At 34.6% G+C, this 24,224-nt stretch overlaps 1 protein-coding gene across 4 annotated transcripts in view; it reads left to right on the forward strand.

The window, feature by feature from the left end:
- LOC107748299 (transmembrane protein 108-like) overlaps window positions 1-24,224 on the forward strand; it is an 81,781-nt gene that overhangs the window by 42,550 nt on the left and 15,007 nt on the right. For all 4 annotated transcript variants that reach the window (XM_016563039.1, XM_016563040.1, XM_016563041.1 and 1 more), the window contains one exon: window positions 8,068-8,136. In XM_016563039.1, the coding sequence (XP_016418525.1) occupies window positions 8,112-8,136 (25 nt within the window). In that variant the 5' untranslated portion in view covers window positions 8,068-8,111. The remainder of the gene's footprint in view (window positions 1-8,067; window positions 8,137-24,224) is intronic.

Consider the following 24,224-nt stretch of genomic DNA (forward strand, 5'->3'; position numbering starts at 1 on the left):
AGGGGCCTTTGGCTTTGTGTTCTGTTAGAGACTGACTCGTGGGAGACGTGAAAGGCATGCTGGGAAGGTAATGCACTTTTAATGGCCTGGTGCAGAGCCCTGCAGCTGTGACGGCCCATGTAGCTGCGGCTCTGATTGATTACACGTCTCCCGGGGGCCGGGGAGAGTGATGCAGCAGCTGCAATTCATCGTGCCATCAGGGCTGCTGGAGAACCAGTCGTGATTCAGCAGAACACCGTCCACACTGGTACCCACACAGTGCTGCTCGTAGGGGAGGTGTTATTGTCTAGCCTGCTGATGATTCATTTTTACATATATTAATTTTTAATCTCATGACATGGATAGGAACATGGCGCTTTTATTGAATCAGGTCAGCAAAGGCACTGAATACTGATGATGCAGAAGATTGTTATGTGGTCATAGTTTTACTCATTGGTTTTCATACCTGATGCTCATCAAACTCTACGTCCTTATGACATGGAGACATGATCAGATGTGAATTATGTTATTATCAGGTCATAAGATTATTGTAAGATGTGAATATACACACATTACCATTACCATTAAAAAAGAAATGAATATTTTTATTCAGCGAGAAAAATACTTTTATTTCAAATTAACAGTTTTTTTCATGTGTTTTTAATGAGTTTTTGAACTTTGTTTATTAAAGAAACCTGAAAAAATACTTCCACAAACATTTTAAGCAGCACAATTGTATTCAATATCGATAATAATAAGAAATGTTTCTTGAGCACCAAATCACATTAGAATGATTTCTCAAGGATCATGTGACACTGGAGACTGGAGTAATGACACAGGAATATATTACATTTTAAAATAAATCCTAAATGGAAAAAAAAAACAAAAAACAGATGTTTTAAATTGCAATATATTTCACATTATTGGTTTTTACTGTATTTTTGATCAAATAAATGCAGCCTTAGTGAGCATAAGAGATTTCTTTCAAAATGTTTATATTTGTATTGGATGGTTACTCTTTAAAAACACTAATAATTTCATAAAACTGTTAAATGTAATGTTTTGCGAATTTAAAAAGAAATGTTTTAATGAAAATAAAAACTTTTTCATACTTTACATTGTAGTGTTCTGAGGCCTAAATTCACTTGTAGCATTTAAACTATTTTTTAAATTTATTTAGACAAAAGGTATAGAAAATGCAATCCATGAAAATAATTATCAGCTTATCATATGTACAAGAGTTTTAATATCAGTGCATCCCTAGTTTGGAAAACATTTTTGCATCCTAGTTTAAAGGAATTATCTTCATGGACTGGGGAAAGAGTATATGAAAAGTTCAAGAAAAACTTCATTTATTTTATAGTATGCCTTTTTAAGAATATGAAAAATTATTTTAGACGTATTTAGACCAATCTTGTTATTGGTAATATATTCTCTTGCATTAGGGAGGCAATTCAGTCATTTTTCATGACCTTTTCTCATGGAATGAGAGCTAGGGTATGACACATGATGACAGCATAATTAAATGCCAAACATCTGTTTGAATATGTTCTGAGAGGTCACTGCTGGGTTATCAGTGATACTGGAGCTTGTGTGACATTCCACATGCTTGATTGCTCGGAACACACTCGGAAACAGGAAACACATGTGCAGGCGCTCTGAGTCTCTACATACCTTATCAGTGCTGCATGCTAATCACCATCAGAGAAACAGTCCAGTTCTCCCTCTTCAGGCATCGTTTTAACCCTCTTGGGATACTTTAAACCTCATCCCGAAGTTAGTTTAATTATAACAGAATGTTTTTTTTTTAGAGATTTATTTTTTGGTGTTTTTGCCTTTTATTGATAGGATAGTAGTGAGACAGGAAGCGAAGTGGGAGAGAGGGGGAATGGGATCGGGAAAGGTCCATGAGCCGGGACTCGAACACGGGACGCCCGAAGCGCAATGGCGCTACATGTCGACGCGCTGCCCACGAGGCTATCGGCGACGACTATAACAGAATGTTTTCAAGATGATTTTACTCTGTTCGATTATTTCTAGCTAGAAGAATAAGCATTTACATACAGTACTTGTGTAAGGTAGCCTGTGTTTGGGGCTAAACTGGCCTTTATTCACTCGACTGGAATTATAATTATATAAAGTTTCAAACAGGCTATAAATATTTTCTTTAACAGAAAAAATTAACACCAGCTGCTGTTATCTAATATCGATTATGTCTGTAATTGTTTTATTTTCAGTATTTGCAAACAGCATTTTCAGGAGCTCAGATAAAATGCAAATCTGTGAATTGCTCCTGTGTCTTTCTTAAAGTAGCAACACAGTCTTATCTTAGACACACAGGACCTTGTTAGCTTCTGCAGAAGCCCAGAGGAAATGATGTCATGTAATACACGGCGAATGTGAGAGTGGTCCAGGTTTAATTGGATTAATGAGTCCTTGTAAACGAATTAGTGAGTGAGTGCAGTCAATATTCCCAGTCAATCAACTTGACTATAGTGAACAAGATACCATGAGAGAGTCGCTTTGACCTCACAGAGAACAAGCACATACTGTAATTGAGTTTGCAAATGCTCTCATGACTTCATGTACTGTGTTGTACAGTTAAATTAACATGAAATCAAACTTGACCCTCTTTATTTTCTCAATTATGTCATTATGCTCAAGTCACTAGCGCATGTTATTATAAAGAAAAAAAAATCTTTGTTTTCATAATATTTCTTAGAAATATAATAACTTTCCCACCACGGAAACCACTTTTGTACTGATGTGTAGGCAAGGGAAGGAAATATAATATTAACTTATTTCAAAGTCAAATTTTCCAGATCCAATTAAATACCGAGTGATAAGGATGACTTATTTCATTTCCTCCTGGATAATAAGTGAAATCTGTAACAAATACTGTTTCGTGTTGTCTTCATTTGTAGCAAATTATATTCATGTTTCCTGTAAAGACCTGATTTATTACCTGGAAAATGTACATTTACATTTATGCAGATGCTTAAATCAACGCACTAAAATTGCATTGAAGTTATGCATTTTATAACTTCCCTGGAAAGTGAACATGTGACATGGTTGTTATTACTACAATGCTCTATTGTTTTTGTTTTGGGTAATTTATTCAAGGAATATTCAACTTACACGTTGCCACATTGAGTTATGAAAAGCAAAATAAGTTTTTCTTTAAAATCAAAATCAAAAGGTCAAAGTTATTGACACTGGAATTGTTAGATGTTTTCTTCAGTAGTCAGTCTTTAATTTAATTTAATCATGTCACTCAATATACACTACTATTCAAAAGTGTTTTTATGTTTTTAAAATAAGTCTCTTATATGCTCACCCTGGTTACATTTATTTGATGAATTAGTATTACAGTAAAATCAATAATATTGTGAAACATTCTTGTATTATTACAGGAACTGTTTTTTATTTATTTTAATATATTGTAAAATTTCCATTACTCCAGTCTTCAATGTCACATGATCCTTCAGAAATCATTCATACACCGATTTGGTGCTCAAGAAACATTTCTTATTATCAGTGTTGTGCTGCTTAAAGAAGTAGTTCACTTTCAGAATGAAAAATTCCTTATAATTTACCAGAGGTAGAGAGTAGTGAAGTATTTTTACTTTACTCAAGTAAATTTAAAAAGTATCTGTAGTTTATCAGAGTGTTTTTCTTTGGAAAACTTGACTTCACTACATTCCAAAGCATAATGTCATACTTTTTACTGCACTACATTTCATAAATTAAAGTTGTTGTGTTTTTTTTTACCTTTAATACTTAAGAACATTTAAAAATGTAGTACTTTCTTGTACTCAAGTAAATCTTTGAATTACTTTTACTTGAAGTAAGTAAAAAGTAAAGTAAGAAAGTAATAGATTTCTAATGTAATTAAATATTAAATGATATTTAATATGAAACGTACTAGTGCAGTGAAAAGTACAATATTATGCTTTGAATTAAAGTTTTCTAAAGAAAAACACTGATAAATTACTGACACTTCAAAAGTACTTTGACAGCAGAGTAAAAATACTTCACTACTGTCCACCCCCATGTCATCCAAAATGTTTGTGTCTTTCTTTCTTCAGTCGAAAAGAAATTACGTTTTTTGAGAAAAACATTGCAGGAATTTTCTCCATATAGTGGATTTCAGTGGTGCCCAATGGGCCGAAGGTCCAAATTGCATTTTAACAGCTTCAACACGATGCCAGCCGAGGAATTAGTGTCTTATCTAATTAAATGATTGGTCATTTTCTTAAAAAAAAAAAAAGTATATACTTTTTAACCACAAATGCTCATCTTGCACTCTACGCATTGCGTAGTCACATTGGAAAAGTCACGCGTGGTTAGTTCTTCTTCTGTGTACTTCGGTTAAAAAACTCCATCTCATTTTCTCCTCCAACTTCACAATTGCCCGACATCATTGTTTTACCTTTTTTTTTTGTACAGTGCATTTGAGTTTCTTTGCACGTTCACTTAATTTCTTTTCGACTGAAGACATGAACATCTTGGATGTCATGGGGGTGAGTAAATTATTAGGACATTTTCATTCTGGAAGTGAACTTCTCCTTTAACATTTGAATATAACATAAACAGAAACTTCAAAACAACACCATTTATTTGCAATAGAAACCTTTTGTAACATTATAAATGTCTTCACTGTCACTTTTGATCAATTTAATGTTTCCTTGCTCAGTCCAAATTCCTTTAATAAAAAATGTCCAATTGGCAAGCCATTTTATTTAGTCACCAAAGCCATTTCTACTAACAAATGACATTTGGTGAGAATAAATTTTAGACACTTTAGGCTACATTATTTAAGTACTGTGGTATATACAATGTAAAAAAAAACAAGGTATTGTCAGTAAACCATAGTAAAAGAAAAAATTAATTGCATTCGCACAGTACCATTTCCTAAAACCAGTAATTACAGTGGCACTTTTTTTTGTGGAAAAACCTTCAATATAAAAGTAGAAATCATGTTTTGAATATATCTTTGCTTCACAAACCTTTATTTAAGCTTCAAAATTGATGAGTTACCCTCAAGCAGACGTGCCAATTTCTCCGCCTCCAGCTTTGGGAGTCTAACTGTGAAATAGAGACAAACATAAAGGTAGAAGCGTTCTTATTCCTGTCGGTGGTGGCCTGAGGGGATCCATTGACAGCTTTATTTCACTACACCATCTTAGCCGACCTTGGCTCATCTCAAAGCCCTTGTCCCTCCAGACAGACAATTTAGAGGTACGTCGGCAAACCGTCATCATTACCGTAAACCAAACATCATCTTCGGAAAGGAGGGGCTGTTTTCTCAGTCTGTTGGCTCAAGGGCTCAAAGCACACGTGGCTAATATTTCTACGTCAAGTTTGATTTTCTCTGTGTTGTTCTCACAGTTGTCCCTGTGACGAGATTTGAATATAATTTTCTCTTAGGGTTGCTATGGTGACTGAAGCAGGGTCTCTGCGTGTGCCAGTTGCCATGCAGTGGTTTGTTAGAAAAGAAGTACAAATGCCACTGCATGCTATCTAAAATTTACACAGAGCTGCATCTCGGTCAGTTTGCCTTATTTTCAGGATTTACTCGTTTGGCCCACACGTTCATTTCATGGCCTCTCGATTTGTCTTGTGCTTGTAGTTTTTACTCTACTGACCTCATCGCTGTTGTTAAAAAAGGCCTCGGATCTCTTGTCCTCCCGGTGCAGGTGGGCATGACTCACAAATGGACTTTCTTCCTACACAAACTCACACACACGCTTGCATTTACTGGAAAAGCGTGTCGTGAATCACAGATATTCTCACAGGTGCCTTGATGACGTTGCAGAGACTACTGAGCGCACACACTAAAGAAAAAAAAAACTGTTTGGGTCTATTGATTGAGATGTCATGATCTGTATTGATTGAGAAGTCAGGAAGCTCAACGGTTGAATTTTTTCGGCTGGCTGTGTTGAACAGTAATGAGATGAACATAATGAGCAACAGGTTAATAACCTCTCGTCTATTGTACAGGCTGTTATAATAGATAGATAATAATTTGCCCCTGGTTGTGAATTGCATTGAGAAGTGATGCAGTTTGATAGGTGAAAGTTACAAAATAATAATAATTATACTGAATGTGCACTATACTTTGAATCTTAAAAGTATATTTAAAAAAAAATTTACTTGCAGATAAGGTAATGTTAATGAAATAAAATGCCACTTACTGTAAGTATACTTAAAGAGATTAAAATTCCTTGACTGTTTCTTTACAAGTGCACTCTGTAATGATAATCAAAAATAATACAATTTTATTTTAAAGTACATTTTGGAATTACTGTTTTATGTTTTGTTGTACTTTAAAGAAGTACACTTATTAAAACACACTGTAGTGTGTTATTCGATATTACATTTACCATAAATGTTTGTCTGCACATTTGGAAATACACGTTAACTATATTTCAATAGAAGTAATTATGAAATTACATGAGATGTACTTGCGTCCCACTTAAGTCAGCCCTGTAAATTTGCTTTAATACAGATTTAAACTATAATACATTTTCATTTAATTGCAATTAACATGCAGTTAAGTGTTTAAAACTTTACATTCAGTTCGCACTTATGAAGTATATTATTTCCATTCTAAGTTAAATGTATCAAAAAGTAGAATTTGTGAAAACGGTTTTACCGCACAAAAAGGTGTTTAGTAAATTTGCCCTTTTGCCAAGATAATTTTTTTTAATGTAGAGTCATCTTTCAGCCATCTTTCAAAGTGCTGTGCGATCGCCTAAATATGAGATACTGACAATGAAAACTGCTCAAACACAGTTTTATTGTATAAAACAAAAGTTTTATACAAATTCTGAATGGATTATAGAAAGCACACAAAGAGCACTCCCTTTATAATCAGTAAAAAGCTGTCTCTTAGTTTATTACGATCTCATGAAGTTTTGTTATACTTATGAGAGAATTCACGAGCTTGTAAAACTCAGCAATGGACAAAACCTCTGGTGTTTTGAGAGGTGAGTGGATTCTAGCTTAAACGCATCTGATTGGCAATTGCGATCAAGAAATCAACAGATATGTCTGTTAATGGCTACATTGCTCAACACTGCAAAAACACGATGTAAAAAGAAACCTTGTGATGTTCTCCAGAGCACATCACAAATATTCACTGGATATTGTTTGCCGGAGTTTTCCCCGTGGGTACTCGAAGTGCTGTTTTTTTGACTTAGCTGCTTGTCATATAAATTTAGATTTAATATTTGCTTAGAATTATTCCTGCAGCCTACAAAATCAGTACTGACAAGTTAAAAAGCATTGATCAAAAGCTATTTAGATTTAGATTGGTTTCTACTTGAAAAACGGCTCGATTTGATCCGGTGCTTATCTGAAAGACAGTCAGCTCTTAATGAAAAGAGTATGGAAAGGGATCAATGCTGCTCAGTGTATCACGGTCAATGTGGTTGTGCTGGCGAGACTTTTAGATTAGCATGTGATTCAGACTTCCCCTCACCCAAGGGGGCTCAACTCTAATTTCACATACTTTATCGACTTAATATGTCTTGTGCGGTGGGATGCGTTTCCATCACAGTACCCCAAGGACAAGATGAGAGAGTGACAATTTTGACACCTTGACAATCACACACAGAAAAGCACACACACATTCATAGACACTTATCTCTTGAGAGAAATGTGTCCGTGTCCATTTGCATTTAGCAGTGTGACAGTTTCCTGAGACTGTGAAAGTGTCGGCTCATGTCAAATGCCTGAACACAGGGGAATAACGCTGGAATTTTAATGACAGGTCATATAAATTTTAGCCTACCTGATTTATTATTTTCAGAGCTAAACTATTTATGTATTAAAACTAAAGTGTTTAATTATCATTTTGGTGTTCAGAAATTGACTTTTATCGTTTGGGAGAACAGACAATCAACAGATATGGCTGAGCTAATGTTGCTGTGTTGGGCTGGTTCCCTTACATGTAAAAATCATGACCCTATTTAATTAAAAATACCCAAGTTCATTATGTTATTAAAGTTCATTAAAAGTTCAGGAATGCAATAGCCTGATAATCAGATTATGATTAACCCCCGACTATCCTTTGTCCTGTAGAGAACCATGAGCACTGTGGAGGAGGAGCCGGACCACATGATACCATGAAGAGAAGCCTGCAGGTCCTGAGTAAGTCTCACGTTAATAAAGTCTTTTAATACTGATAGTGTTTTTTAAAGCTCTGTTTTGTCATGGTGGTTTACAAAGGACCCTACTGTCCCATGTAATAATAATAATATAATTACAAAACATTTTAGGGCTGTAAAAGTTGACATGTTAACCACTGTTATTTTCTTATCATTGATTTACTATTAATAATAATTATGTTGTATTTTAATTTAACTTTGGATTATTTTATGTACTTTTGTCAATTTTAGTATTATTATTAAATGTATGTATAGTTTTTATTAATTTTTATTAATTAGCTTTAGTTTATTTAGTTTTAGTTATTTTAGTACTTTAAGTTAAACTAAACAAAAATGAGAAATGTCACCTTGGCAGCTGGCTGAAATAAAAATATACATTTACATTAATAACATTACATTAATATACATTACAAAAATACATTTAAATTTTTATATTTAATTTTAAGTTAATGTTTTCAAGTATTTATTTTTTATTTATTTATTTAGTCATTTAGCAGACGCTTTTATCCAAAGCGACTTACAAATGAGGACAATAAAAGCAGTCAAAACTAACAAAAGCAACAAGACAAGTCTTGGTTAGCCTAACGCAGTACACGTAGCAAGGTGTGTGTGTATATATATATATATATATATATACACATATACATATATATATATATATATATATATATATCTCACAAAGAGTATTTCTTTACACTGTTTTGCTGGCGCTTGAACACACTTTCCTGTTTATCACAACAAATGGCCAAGCAAAGCGCACGACACTGACAAGGTACGCGATACAGTACGAGACCAAACGCAGTTTTTTTTTTAACAAAGTAAAAAAATATGCATATGGTTTTAGTTTTAGTTGCAATATTATTGTGACATTCTGCATTCTAAAGACTCACATTTATTGTGGAAACAAAAAGATATAACACATTTTCACTGAATACAGCTTACATTACTTATTTTTCTTACACAGTATTAAAAAAGTATATTGTACATAACAGCCGTTGTAGTTTCTGTGGGTCGGTCAGCATGTTTTTTGATTAAGTTGATTAACCAAGAAAATCTTGCTAATTAAACCAGTTTAAAACCCTTGTTGGGACACCAGCACACCTTCTGCCCATCCCAGCTGTACTGTCTTGGTCTTTTATTTTGTCTCTTTACTCAGAACACTTGCAGAACATTAGTATTGGCGACACACTCTTGATGTCAGTCTGGCTGAGATCCAACATTAAAGTGTGAAATGTATCAGGAACATGAGGTCGGATGGAGAAGGCTTCCTCCATTTGTAGAACAACTTTAAAAAGAAATTTCATCACAGCAAATTCTGTTAGATGTCATGCTCAGAAAAATCCAACACGAGTGTTAACAAAACCTCAGTCAAAAAGTTTCAGTGAAATATACTTTTCAGGCTCAGGTATATTTTAGCCATTCGTTCAAACTGATGTCAATGGAGAAAAAAAAAATTGTCTGGGAAGAAAACTGTTTTCAGTGCTTGGAAAGATTCAGGTCATTTTTCTATATGAATGTTCAGAGTGTTTCCCAGCTGAGCCCTTTATGACCTGAGGGCTGTAAGGACAATGTGGTTCTGGTGTCTCTGTAGGTGGCTTTAAAATAAGTCTATATACTGTATGTGAAGTGTTTAGTAATCATAAGAATTCATATGTAAAGTATAAATACATGTACATTAGGGCTGCACGATAAATCGCATGCAATATTTAACGTGCATCGTTAATTAAATATTTTCAACGCCATCGTGTTTTTTAATGCATTTACCTAATTTGACATGTTTTATCTGATTTATTGTGCAGTATTCAACTATTTTTTTTAAATAAATTAATACTTTTATTTAGCAAGGATGCATTAAATGACAGTAAAGACATTTACAATGTTACAAAATATTTCTATTTCAAATAAATGCCGTTCTTTTGAACTTTATATCTGTCAAAGTATCAAGAAAAATGCAGCACAACTGTTTTCAAAATCATTAATTATTAAATGTTTCTTGAGCACAGCATATTAGAATGATTTCTGCAGAATCATGTGATACTGAAGACTATGACTAGGAAAATTCAGCTTTGCTGTCTCAGGAATAAATTACATTTTAAAATATATTAAAATCAAAATCAGTTATCTGTAATATGGTTTGCTATAAATAATATATAAATATAAATTGCTATAAATAACACGTAAAACAAACAGGGTTCGGCTAATATATGTTTCTGTTGATAAATGCACATTCTGGCTTCCCAATACATTACAACAACAGCGATGGAAAAAAAAAAAAAAAGTGGACAAACCATTCACTCTTGTTCAATGCGAATGCCGTATGCTGGAATATGAGCACGTATTCCGTCATCACCCGGGTGCTGATAGCGCGAGCGCGCACAGGTGAGACCTGAACAGCACACGCTGATATCTGTGTTTAAGCTAAACTCGTTTAAGCTTTGCCAGTTTAAACATTTATCCCCTTATACACATTGCATTTAAGTTGGCAGTTTCCTGCCAAAGCAACTTGCCGCAGAAATTAATAAGGACCTTGCCAAACCTGCCTGTTAATTAGTTAGTTATGTAACAAGAGCAGTACATGAGTCATAGTTAGTTTTGGAACTAAATAGTACTGATAACAAGATAAATTTTCTTTGTTTCACTGTCAGTTTGTTTGTGTCTTTCGTGTCTATCTGTTCATCAGCTCATCTGTAGAGATGGCACCATTTGTTTAAAGTAAACTGAATTTAGCTGATGGCTTTCTCATGAAGTTATGGTGTGATTGCTGTTCTCCCTGAAGTGCAGATGGCATTGTGAGGCTGTTTGAATAAAATGGCTTTTGCCAAATAACATCCTAAACTGGAATTCAAAAGGATTGCTCCTTCAAAAGTCCCAAAGGCAGAATGTTTCACTGCAACGGCCATTATTTCATTGTCACAACTATTTTGAGCAGCAGTAGCCCAGTGACATTACTTATGTGCTAAGAATTTCCTGTTTAAAGTGTTTACTTCCTGTGCAGCCAAAGTAATTTGTTAGTGCCCCAGTAAATGACAGACTTGATGTATTCGGTAAACAAATTGATTCCTTCAGTGCCAAGTGCATCTCGCTTGTCCGCACTCCTGATTGGATAAACATCTGAAAGTTCAGAGGCATTACAGAGGACCAACGCAACCTAAATCACACAAACAGGAAGCTATTATCAGAGGGTGTTATGGTTCCCGCCTTATCTATGAGCTCACATCTGCACCACCCTGCCCCTCCCTCAACACAGGAAGTGTCCAAAGCGGCCCACAATCCTCTGGAGGATCCCTAACTTTAAAGACCACGGCTCCCAAAGAGACACCAGTGGAATTTATTCATTGGTTGGATTCATTTTTTTGGTTTTGTTCACATTTATAGCTTAAAATAATGCTTTGTGTGACTGTCAAAGAGCGATTTTATTTAGCGTCTCACACTGTTAGCATGTCAACAGCTAAAATGTGAAAAGAGACTTTGGCAGATTTTTTTTTTTCTTAGTCAGAGAGATTTTGTAGTTTTAGATCATGTTGTCTCTGTTTAAACCTGGTATTCCAGTTAAACCTGATCAGATCACAAGTGGTCAACAGAGACAGATTGCCATCAGTACATCTGGTATTTACATGCATCTCAGATGTGTTCTGTCAATATATCAGCTTGGTACAGATTCTAATATTATAATATCAAAACCTCATTAAAAGGCTACAATTCTGGGGAGATTTTTTTTTTTTTTTAAACATCTTTTATCATTATTTACTAGGAAAAATGCAGTGAAGCAGTTTATGTTTGTTTTGAAACAGGAAGTGACATCATAGAGAGGTCCCCAGCAGACACTCATGTGTGTCAAGATCAGTACATCTCTTAAAATATCGGTTCATTTCGCAAGGCACAGTTTGTTCAGGTTGTAAAATGACATATTTATTGATATTGATATGCATAATGGGGTAACACTTTATTTTAAGGTGTCCTTGTTACACATGTAACATGTAACATTACTATTATAATAACAATACATTATGCATAATTACATGCAAGTAACCCTAAGACAAACCCTAATCCTATAGTAAGGACATTTAGTTAATTAAAATCACTCATTACTTAAATGTATAATGCACTGTAACAAGGACACCTTAAAATAAAGTCTAACGCATAGAGGTATTTATGAATAAATAATGCATGTCATTTGTTAAAAAATACTTCAAAAATCACTACCGTTCACAAAATGAATGTTTTGAAGTCTCTTATGCTCACCAAGGCTGCAATTATTTAATCAAAAATACAGTAAAAATGATATTGTTCATTTGTTCAATAATGTCATTTGTTAAAAAATACTTCAAAAATCACTACCGTTCACAAAATGAATGTTTTGAAGTCTCTTATGCTCACCAAGGCTGCAATTATTTAATCAAAAATACAGTAAAAATGATATTGTGAAATATTATTGTTATTCTTTAATATATTTTAAAATGGCAAAGTTGAATTTTCCTCAGTCATTACTCCAGTCTTCACTGTTACATGAATCCAGAAATCATTCTAATATGATTTGGTGCTCAGGAAGCTTTTCAGTGTTGAAAACTGTTGTGTTGCTTATGATTTATTTTTGGAATTCTTTGATAAATATAAAGTACAAAAGAAAAGCATCTATTTGAAATTGAAATCCTTTGTAACTTTATAAATGTCTTTACTGTATTTTTTTCACAAATTGATTTAATGCCTCCTTGCTGAATAAATTTATTTATTTATTTTTTATTTTATTTTACTCTTCCCTTATACGGATGTTAGCGCCAGGTGTAATCTTGTCTCAGAAGGTTTCTGCATCTTATGTAATAGCTTGTTAGACTTTTGTCTCAAGGCTAAAGTTGTAGCCCACTGCAGAATACTAATTTTAGCTGGTGTCCCGGACCAATTAATGTGACAGAGATTAAACACACAATTATGGAATTCTGAGGGGTCAAGGGAGGATTTAAAGGTTCATTACCAAAAGAACAGTGTTTACATCTTTACAGTGTTTACATGGAAACCGCCAGACTTGCCAGTTATTGAGTATCTCAGCAAAGCACTGTGCTAATCAATGCTTTGGCTAAACACCCAGAATAGCCCTTTTCCCTGCACATTCCTTTTGCATTTTCTGCTTGACTCAGTGCCTAGTTTATTACCGTTGAACCAGTGTTTAGTATGTGGTTCTCGCTACAGGGAAGCTTGTTCAATTTTCCACTGGGTGCTCATCATGTGGAGTGGACACGTCTCTGCTCTGCTGCATGTGTGCACCCAGCAAAGCAGTAATGCTGATGTCTGCTACTGTGTCCTATTTTCGGATGTTCCTTAGATTGGAATGGGCCTTGTGTGCAGTAGTGAACTGGAACTCATTTAAAGCTTCTGCCACACATGCAGATTTCCATTCTTCTGTGTACTGTAGAACGTCACATGGCTGTGCAAAGCACCACAAAAGATTAGATGGCCAAAACCAGCAAGTATAGAATGTTGTAGAATTGATTACCATCCTGACAGACATCCACAAATCTGTGTTCCACCAAGAGATTGGTGGACATCCTGGTTTGATTGATTAGGCCTTTTTGGATGCTTAGTTGAGAAAAGATTTATACACAAATACACTACAACACAAATATATAATATTTTATATAACTTAATATATTTTAATATATACACCATAATATATGCTCCAGCATTCTGCGGATGCATACAAATATACTTTATACAAAGATTCAAAATGAGACATACAAAAAATATACAAAAAATCACATTCTTTTCAGTTCTGTCAGTGTTGTAAAGTAATGACCCAAAACAATTGTTGTTGTTAATAATAATATCCCTTTTATAAATAAAAGCATATTAGGAGATGATTTGCAAAATGTTCAGGCTGTCTTGGCCTGTTAAGCTTCATAAAGAACAAAAAGCAGCATAAATGTACAAAGTAGTTCATATGACTTGTGTAATATAAATGTTGTGCACTATAATGCAAGTCATACATTAGCTTTTGTGTCATTTGCACATGTTAAAACTTGGTGCACTGGGATGGGATCAGCTACGAAACTATAGCATCTTCTCCAATTTGTTTCACTTGTGGCAGTCAACACTGTTGCAGCCTCATACTGCAGATGCCAGCTTTGCTCGTTGTCTCCGGAGGTGAGGTTATGTTGTAATATTGAATGATGGATGGGAAGATAAGCTGTAAACCCATGCAATCTGTCGAGGCCATTTGAGATCTCAGTATCTGCAGCTCTAATGTGAGAGACTTGCAGACAGTTCAAGGATCACAGTGGGCAGGATGGATCTTTCCATGTGATTTATTAATGTCACAGCTATGTCGAACTTTAGGAAAGTCACAGGCTGCTTAAACATTCCAAAGACTTTTAATTTAGAATGTTTACCACATAAATTCCACTTCCACCGTCAATTTCTCAATGAGCTAATGAATAGAGATCGGCTTCATCATAAATCATAAAGTAATTTAAAGGGGTCATATTATGCTGCTAAAAAGAACATTATTTTGTGTATTTGGTGTAATGAAATGTGTTTATGCGGTTTAAGGCTAAAAAAACACATTATTTTCCACATACTGTACATTATTGTTTCTCCTCTATGCCCCGCCTTTCTGAAACGCGTCGATTTTTACAAAACTCATCGGTCTGAAAAAGCGAGTTTGGGACTTTGGTCTTTGCAACTTTACAGATCTTCTTTATGCACCAAGAGCTTGTAACACTCCAAAGAGAAAGGAAAAATTGAAATCGCATCATATGACCCCTTTAAGAGTGATAATACATCCTAATACCTAGCAACCCCTACACCTTTTCCCAGTCCTGCCCACACATACTTTTAACCTTGCTCAGCTTTAAATAGCTTAATGGGTTAATTATCTCTAAAACAATATATGTATATATCAAAAATATACTCGCTGAAAATATTATGCTATCCTGAAGAACTTAAATCTTTGACACATGTGCATATTTAAAGGAATAGTTCACCCAAAAATGAACATTCTGTCATTATACTCACCCTCATGTCGTTCCAAACCCATAAGACCTTTGTTCATCTTCGGAACACAAATTAAGATCTTTTATGAAATCCGAGAGCTTTCTGACCCTCCATAGACAGCAATGTAACTGAAATGCTCCCAGGCCCAGAAATGTAGTAAGGACATCGTTAAAATAGTCAATGTGACATCAGTTGTTCAACCGTAATTTTACGAAGCTACGAGAATACTTTTGTGTGCAAAGAAAACTAAAATAATGACTTTATTCAACATTTATATTCAACACACACACACACACACACACATATATATACTGTGTGTATATATATACAGTATCTCACAGAAGTGAGTACACCCCTCACATTTTTGTAAATATTTTATTATATCTTTTCAAACAGAAACTGCGATGTACTTCTGTGTCAGAGAAAAACTCCACCAGCCATCCATCTCTGAATGTTGTTTTAAATTAGCAGATGGCAGCGCATGTAATTTTGTAATGAAAGTAATTTTTTAGCACCGAAACAGAGGAAGCAATTATTGCAAGGTTAATCATTCCATGTGCAAGCCCTAGCTTGTCAAACTAATTTATCTACTGCAGAATAACAAAGAACTTTTGCATATGCCTTTTCCATTTTACATTCTTCGTTTATTCATGTTCTCAGTCTTTTTATGCAGTCCTAGTGTCCTGTCACTCTCCTCATCTTCACACCTCTCCATCTTTCTTTACAGCAGCATTCACTCCGTTACGTAATGGATGTTCATTAAAGTGTTCACTTTTTTGCTGGACTCTCTATCACTGGTTTTTCAAATTGCTTTCATTGCAAACACCTTTCCTGTTTCTATGTGAAGGAAGAGGTCAGACCTTTCCGTCTGCATTAGTCCTGGTTAGACTCCATCAACAGAGAGATGCTGCTCCAGCTAATTACACCTCTCTGACCCAGACACTGCATGTACACACACACACACACACACACACACATACTATAGACGCTGTATGTGACATTGATCAGTACACACACACTCACAGATGTTTGGTTTCCATGTTTTATGGGGACATTCCATAGACCTAATATACTGTAAAAACTGTATCCGCTTACCCTAACCCTACCCATAACACAAAACATTGCATTTTGCATTTTAAGTTTTTTAAAAACTATCATTATATATGATTTAATATTGAAATAGCTTAGCTTTAAATAGCTTAAATAGTTGATTATCTCAAATATATATATATATAACTAATCATTCTGTATGATTTAATATTTAGCATAGCTATTATAGGCTATGATTTATAAGCTTGTTTCCTCATAGGGACCAAACACACACACACACACACACACACTTTAACTGAGTGTTTCATCAACTATAGGCTGCATTGACTTAAAGTTCATCAATTTTAACTCTGCTTTCATCTGTGCATCCTAAACACACACAATCAAATATTTTTTTTACTTTTCTTCTAAATTACACTGTGATTGTAAATAATCTCTAAAAAAATTAAAATAAATAAATCATATATAATAAATAATAATTGTTTAAAAAATTAACCAAATTTTGTCAACACTTTGGAGGACATTTATTGTAAATGACACAAATGGCAATGTCAAATTTATGTAAAAATGTATAATATAAAATAATTTTTCCAATAAATATTGAAATGGTTTATGAACATTTGAGTGTTTGTTCAGATTATTATAGTTTTCAAAATGTATATATGGATTTTTATTTTATGATGAATTTTTATAGTTTAAGATTGAAAGGGGTCATATGATGCGATTTCAAGTTTTCCTTTCTCTTTGGAGTGTTACAAGCTGTTCGTGAATAGACAAGATCCCTAAAGTTGCAAAGATTAAAGTCTCAAACCCAAAGAGATATTCTTTATAAAAGTGGCCAGTGGCAGACAGTGAGTTAATCATAGCCTATGTTTGATCAATTTAGCCTTCTCAAATCATCACCACTTGACTAAAATAAAATCTATAGGCCTATATAAAATGCTTTAAAAAAACAATGTTAGTTTAAATGGTTAACCTAGATAAATGTGTGCTATTAGGCGCGTATCCAATCGTTTGTGCAGAGAAGCTAAAGCACACTTTGCAGGACATGGAGTCGCCAGCACGATCACTTGCATTTATTTCTTATAACAGTGGAAACAACCGTCATTTTTGCTCATAAAGGTAAGAGTAATACATCATTCGGGACTGTTAAGGGTCTACTTTTATTTGTGTGCACTCACAATATCAGCATACGTTGTGCTTTTTTAGAAAACAAACAGGATACGCTTTCTGCTGTCTCGGTCTTGAGCAGGAGCGCTTCACAAAAATGAACCGAAACCCTGCGAATATTCTATTTCCCCTGCCTGGGGCATTCATCACGGTAATTACTTGCTGGCGTTTTGCGGCAAGCTTTGCGTGCGCTTTAACATGGAACTCTTCCAGCACTCGCTGCTGCTGGACACTAAACACCGTCCGAGCCACTCTTGACAGTCGCAGTAGCACGGTCTCGTGTTGTTTCCACCAGCGCGGCAAATCTTTGTCATCACCATAATAATTGATGGATATCTAAAATATAAAAATAAGGAGGAAGCAAGCCTGATGCCTGGCCCGTGTCTGAGCTATGACGTGAAAATTGTCCCGAAGCCATAAATAAGTTGGGGCCGTTGGGCTCGGGCTGAAATGCAGGGCTCTAAAGCGCAGCTTGTTGCATTTAAGCAGCAAAAATACACACAAAATGACACCAAAATGGCCATCCTGGCCACACAGTTAAATAAATGATAATATTCAGTGATGTGATATGTGAAATGTGGAGTAACGTCTGGCGCAGTTGCAGCTTGTACTTATTACTAAAACAAGAAAGCAAACGAGTAGCATTAATAGTCATTCATTTTAGTTAACATATGCTATGATAATTTGAACAGATTTTTATTCTTATTGTAAAATAATGGAACATTTAGGTCATGAATATTGTCTCAAAAGTCATGGAAAAGTCATGGAAATTTATTGGTAAAAATGTGTACGAACCCTGGTATGTGGAAAATAATGTGTTTTTTTAACCTTAAACTGCATAAACACATTTCATTACACCAAATACACAAAATAATGTTCTTTTTTAGCAACATCATATGACCCCTTTAACAAATCAGCACATTATAATGATTTCTGCAGGATCATGTGACACTATAGACTGGCGTAATGGCAATAGTTAATATCAGTTTTAATAAAAATCGGTAACACTTTATAATAACGTTCAGTTGTAAGTCATTTATAAGTGATTAGTTAATGATGAACTAATCATTTACAAAACATAACTGTGTTCATAAATGATTCATAAGTGATATGTAATATTTTTATCTATGTTTTGTAGATTAAGTTATAAATAATTTACAAGTGATTAGATAATGATGAACTAATCATTTAGAAAACATGACTACGTTCACAAATGATTATTTAGTATGCTAACGATTTACAAATCTGTCGTAAGTTATCTTAAAAAAATAGGATCATGAAATAATTAAACAGATCCTTAGTAGATGGTTAATAAGTTACTAGTTAATATATTATTAATCACTTATAAATCATTGAAATGTCAACATTGTATTATTATCTCACAGCATTAAAATTCTCCATGTGTGTCAGAGAAGTCATCTGTCTACACCCTCACCAGTCAGCCCTTCCATTGCAGTACACATTACAAAGTTTTCACACCCTAAATGGCCATCCTGGCCACACAGTTAAATAAATGATAATATTCAGTGATGTGATATGTGAAATGTGGAGTAACGTCTGGCGCAGTTGCAGCTTGTACTTATTACTAAAACAAGAAAGCAAACGAGTAGCATTAATAGTCATTCATTTTAGTTAACATATGCTATGATAATTTGAACAGATTTTTATTCTTATTGTAAAATAATGGAACATTTAGGTCATGAATATTGTCTCAAAAGTCATGGAAAAGTCATGGAAATTTATTGGTAAAAATGTGTACGAACCCTGGTATGTGGAAAATAATGTGTTTTTTTAACCTTAAACTGCATAAACACATTTCATTACACCAAATACACAAAATAATGTTCTTTTTTAGCAACATCATATGACCCCTTTAACAAATCAGCACATTATAATGATTTCTGCAGGATCATGTGACACTATAGACTGGCGTAATGGCAATAGTTAATATCAGTTTTAATAAAAATCGGTAACACTTTATAATAACGTTCAGTTGTAAGTCATTTATAAGTGATTAGTTAATGATGAACTAATCATTTACAAAACATAACTGTGTTCATAAATGATTCATAAGTGATATGTAATATTTTTATCTATGTTTTGTAGATTAAGTTATAAATAATTTACAAGTGATTAGATAATGATGAACTAATCATTTAGAAAACATGACTACGTTCACAAATGATTATTTAGTATGCTAACGATTTACAAATCTGTCGTAAGTTATCTTAAAAAAATAGGATCATGAAATAATTAAACAGATCCTTAGTAGATGGTTAATAAGTTACTAGTTAATATATTATTAATCACTTATAAATCATTGAAATGTCAACATTGTATTATTATCTCACAGCATTAAAATTCTCCATGTGTGTCAGAGAAGTCATCTGTCTACACCCTCACCAGTCAGCCCTTACATTGCAGTACACATTACAAAGTGTTCAAACCCTGTTGTGCAAACACATTAGTAAATCATTTACAAAGCTATAGTTTTAGCATAATTGCATTTTTGGGCTTTTTAACAGACTAGCTTACAACTTTAACGAAACATACATAAATTATACTGATCATTTACTAATGGGTTATAATCATCATTTGTTCATGATTAACAAATGTTTGAGACAATAGTACAATGATGACATTTCAACGATTTATAAGTGATTAATAATAGTAACTTAACTAGTAGCTATACTGAATAAAATGATTCAATGAATTTACTAAAAAATTTTAAGTTGTTGCAATCAATTTATTTTAGCTACATTTAAATAAACAAATTTAGTTGACTAACTTTCAACATTTTTTTTTATTTAAATGTAGCTAAAATAAATTGTTTGCAACCACTTATTTAAAAAAAAAAATTTGTATAATTTTTTTCAGCGTATTAACCATTTACTAAGGATCTGTTTAATTATTTCATGATGCTATTTTTTTTAAGATAACTTACGGCAGATTTGAAAATCGTTAGCATATTACTTAATAATCATTTGTGAACGTATAGTCATGTTTTGTAAATGATTAGTTAATCATCATCTAATCACTTGTAAATAATTTATAACTTAATCTACAAAACATAGATAAAAATATTAACATATCACTTATTAATCATTTATGAACGCATAGTCATGTTTTGTAAATGATTAGTTCATCATTAACTAATTACTTGTAAATGACTTGTAAATGAATTAACAAAACATACACAAATTGTTAGCATATCACGTATTAATCGCTTATGAATGTTTTGTGAATGATTAGTTCATCATTAACTAATCACTTATAAATGACTTACAACTGAACGTTATTATAAAGTGTTACCAAATCAACCTCTGAGACATTAGAAGTGTCTGTAGTTGAAGTAACACCCACATGCCCCTTATGGTCCAGTGCTCATCTTGCAAAGTATCCATTGTGTGTTTTCACCCAGTGCTGTGATGTATTATGTGCTGTCCTCCTGTGCCTCCCCCTCACTATTACACTGTGAGTCACAGGAGTGTGGATGTGTGTTTGTGTGCTAGCATAAATGTCACTAGAGAGTGAGTCATTCACTGATAGATTGGAGGTAACCTTGGTAAGGCCAGTGTTTTTAAAAGCAAAAAAACAGTAGTATGACAAATGCTTTGTCTTTCTTTCTCACTTCCATTCATACACACATACAACCACACACATACTGTACGTCACTCGTGGATTAACGTGATTTACTCAAGTTGGACATGTTCCTGGATCATCCTTTTTTGTCTTTCTACTTAACAATAGTCCTAATCTAAGACTCAGACAGAACACCCACAGACCGCCCACAGTCTGTTCACTCAAGGTCTGATGTGTATTGCCAACAAAAAATGCAAGAACTGCCTGAAATAGTCATGTACACTCTGACTGGATGCCGTTACGCCATTTATGGGAGTCGGTGTACTTAAAAAGACTGCCTTAGTAGTAGGCTACCAAATCTTTGAAGGTATAGAGCAGAAATTAATATTTAGAATTATGTCAGTCAAATGATCTGTAATTATTACTTTTTGTTAGATAGAAATTCTGTGTAATCCTATGAAATACAGGCTAGTTTGTTAGTATGCTAGTAGCCTATGCGATTCCATGTAGCAGAAATAGAAAGAATAGCATTCTTGTATGATATATGCTATGCTAGAATGATATTCCATATGACAGAAATAGTCAAATTTGCATGCTTGTATGCTATATATGGTAGTACATATGCTATGTTTTGCTATATATGCTATGCTATTCCATATACAGGTGCATCTCAATAAATTAGAATGTCGTGGAAAAGTTCATTTATTTCAGTAATTCAACTCAAATTGTGAAACTTGTGTATTAAATAAATTCAATGCACACAGACTGAAGTAATTTAAGTCTTTGGATCTTTTAATTGTGTATTGAGATGCACCTGTAGTAGAAATAGTAAGAGTAGCATGCTAGTATGCAACATATTCCAGTATTCATGATATGTTATATATGTTAGTATGCTATTCCATAGTATACACAGAAATAGTAAGAGTAGCATGTTAATATGCTACATAGGCCTATGCTATATTCTACTACCCTGTTGAAAAAACAGCATATGCTGTTTAGGTATGTTTTGAAGCATGGCAGCTGGTTTAAGCTGGTCCTTAGTTGGTCATGAGCTGGTTTAAGCTGGAACTAGTTGCTTATGACCAGCTTAGGACCAGCACATGACCAGCTTAAACCAGCTCAAAACAAGCTGCCATGCTTCAAAATGTACCTAACCAGCATATGCTGTTTTTTCAACAGAGTAGTATGCTATTCCATATGGCAGAATTAGTAGCAAAAGAGTAGCATGCTAGTATTTTGTCTGTAATGATGTTTGTTGGATTATGATTTTCCTGTGTGATTTCTCATCTTTCATATAACATAATTTTTGACTCATCATCCAAATAATTAATTAATTAACATAGTACAAACCAGAGGGAGACATTAAAATACCAAGACACCAAAAACTCAATACAAATTACTAAGGGATTTTTCTGATGCTAAGACTTAAAGGGGTCATATGATGCTTTTTTAAAGATCATTATTTTGTGTATTTGGTGTAACAGAATATGTCGACATGCTTTAATGTTCAAAAAACACATTATTTTTCAAATACTGTACATTATTGTAGGTCCTCTAATCGCATGCGATTTATCGTGCAGCCCTAATAAATTATAAAACATGACTGTGCTAATAGGACAGCGTGTGTTTACATTGGACCAGGGAGCTCATGTTCAGATGATTTTAGTGGCTGTGTGAACCTTCAGATCCATGGCTTGTTAAACGCTCTGGGAGTCTGTTGAGGATGTGTGCTGAGGGGAGAGAGCTAAGAGCTTGTGTCTGATCTAAACACACCACTTTGTTGTGAAATAAGCAATGATTCATGTTTTATTTACAGGGTGATGTTTTATTAATGCTGTGTTGGATTGGTAAGGCTGGATGTTAGATGTAATTCCTTTTGATTCCAAAAAATAAAAAATAAATAAAACAGGACACAGCAAATAATGTCAACACTTAAGGACTGCGGTACTGAACTTTGAAATCAGCATGGTCATATTGTCATCATAGCCATGTAGATTTCTTGCATGGGCATGCTCGTGTTTGATATAGTAATCTGGAATTTGCACTTGAATGAAACACTGTTTATCTCTCTTCACTGCTTACTCAACATGGGCAACTTTTGATAGGTAGGAAACATACTCAATTACAAACATAACCTCGGTTCCCTGAGATACGGGAACAAGTACTGCGTCTGCTAAGACACTATGGGAAAAAGTCCTTTTTTCTCCTGAACTGAAGCCTTTTTCAATAACGCACTGTAACTGCACGACCATTGGTTCTGGTGGTGCTGCACGAACCTATGACCACGAAGCCCGCCAAAGCCTGCCAGAATGGGCGGGGCCATCTGGCTATATAAGCGGGCACTTCGCAATAGGATTCAGATTACTTCGACTGAAGCGACGATTGAGTCGTGCAGCTGCATAGCACGGCTAGCAACGCAATACTCGTTCCCGTATCTCAGGGAACCGAGGTTACATTTGTAACCGAGTACGTTCCCTATCGATACTTAACTCGTACTGCGTCTGCTAAGACGCTATGGGAACCAGTACAATCATGCCGTGCTATGGCAGAGGAACGACTACAAGTGTATCCTTGCCCTAGGCACCTCAGGGCCCAAGGAGACAAGAATAGTAAACACCTCCAAGGCGAACGGGCTAAGCTCACAGAGGTCACACCCGGCCTGAGTGATCGTTCCAGAAGACTTACACAGCCCCGGCACCCATGAGGGCCGAGAGCGCACAAGTAAAGCCTCTGATGGGTTTGAGCATGCTACGCCAAACTCCTGCTCAGAGCGGTACTGCGTATGCAGATGCGTGCCAGTTATGCAGAAAGAACCCTAGCCTGCAAGGCAGGGACGTCCAGGTTATAAAACCTAGCAAATGTGGATGGCGGGACCCAACCGGCCGTCGCACAAATTTCCGCAATGGACAGTGTTGGGGAGTAGCTAGCTATAAGTAGCGACGCTACTAGCATAACTAAATTTTTCAGTAGCTTTACAGTAGCGATGCTACTTTTAAAACAGTGTAGCTTTTCCTGTAGCTAACTACTTTTTCCAGCAAGTGGCGGTGTAGCGTGACCAAATGCTAAATTCCGTTTTGCATTCTGACGAGTCACGAGCCTGTAATGCATTGAAGCAGCGCACGCAGCGTCTTCTTCTGACTAGATCACAAACTAAATTTTAGTAGCAATTTTGCACTTTGCTACTTTGCTACATAACTATATAACTATACAGTAGCCTATTTTATTATTGTGTGTATCGGATAGTTTACAAAATCAAATGATTGGGACACTTTTTGTCATTGAAAT

This window comes from Sinocyclocheilus rhinocerous, unplaced genomic scaffold (assembly GCF_001515625.1).
Source record: "Sinocyclocheilus rhinocerous isolate Xijiao unplaced genomic scaffold, SAMN03320098_v1.1 scaffold1762, whole genome shotgun sequence".
Taxonomy (NCBI): domain Eukaryota; kingdom Metazoa; phylum Chordata; class Actinopteri; order Cypriniformes; family Cyprinidae; genus Sinocyclocheilus; species Sinocyclocheilus rhinocerous.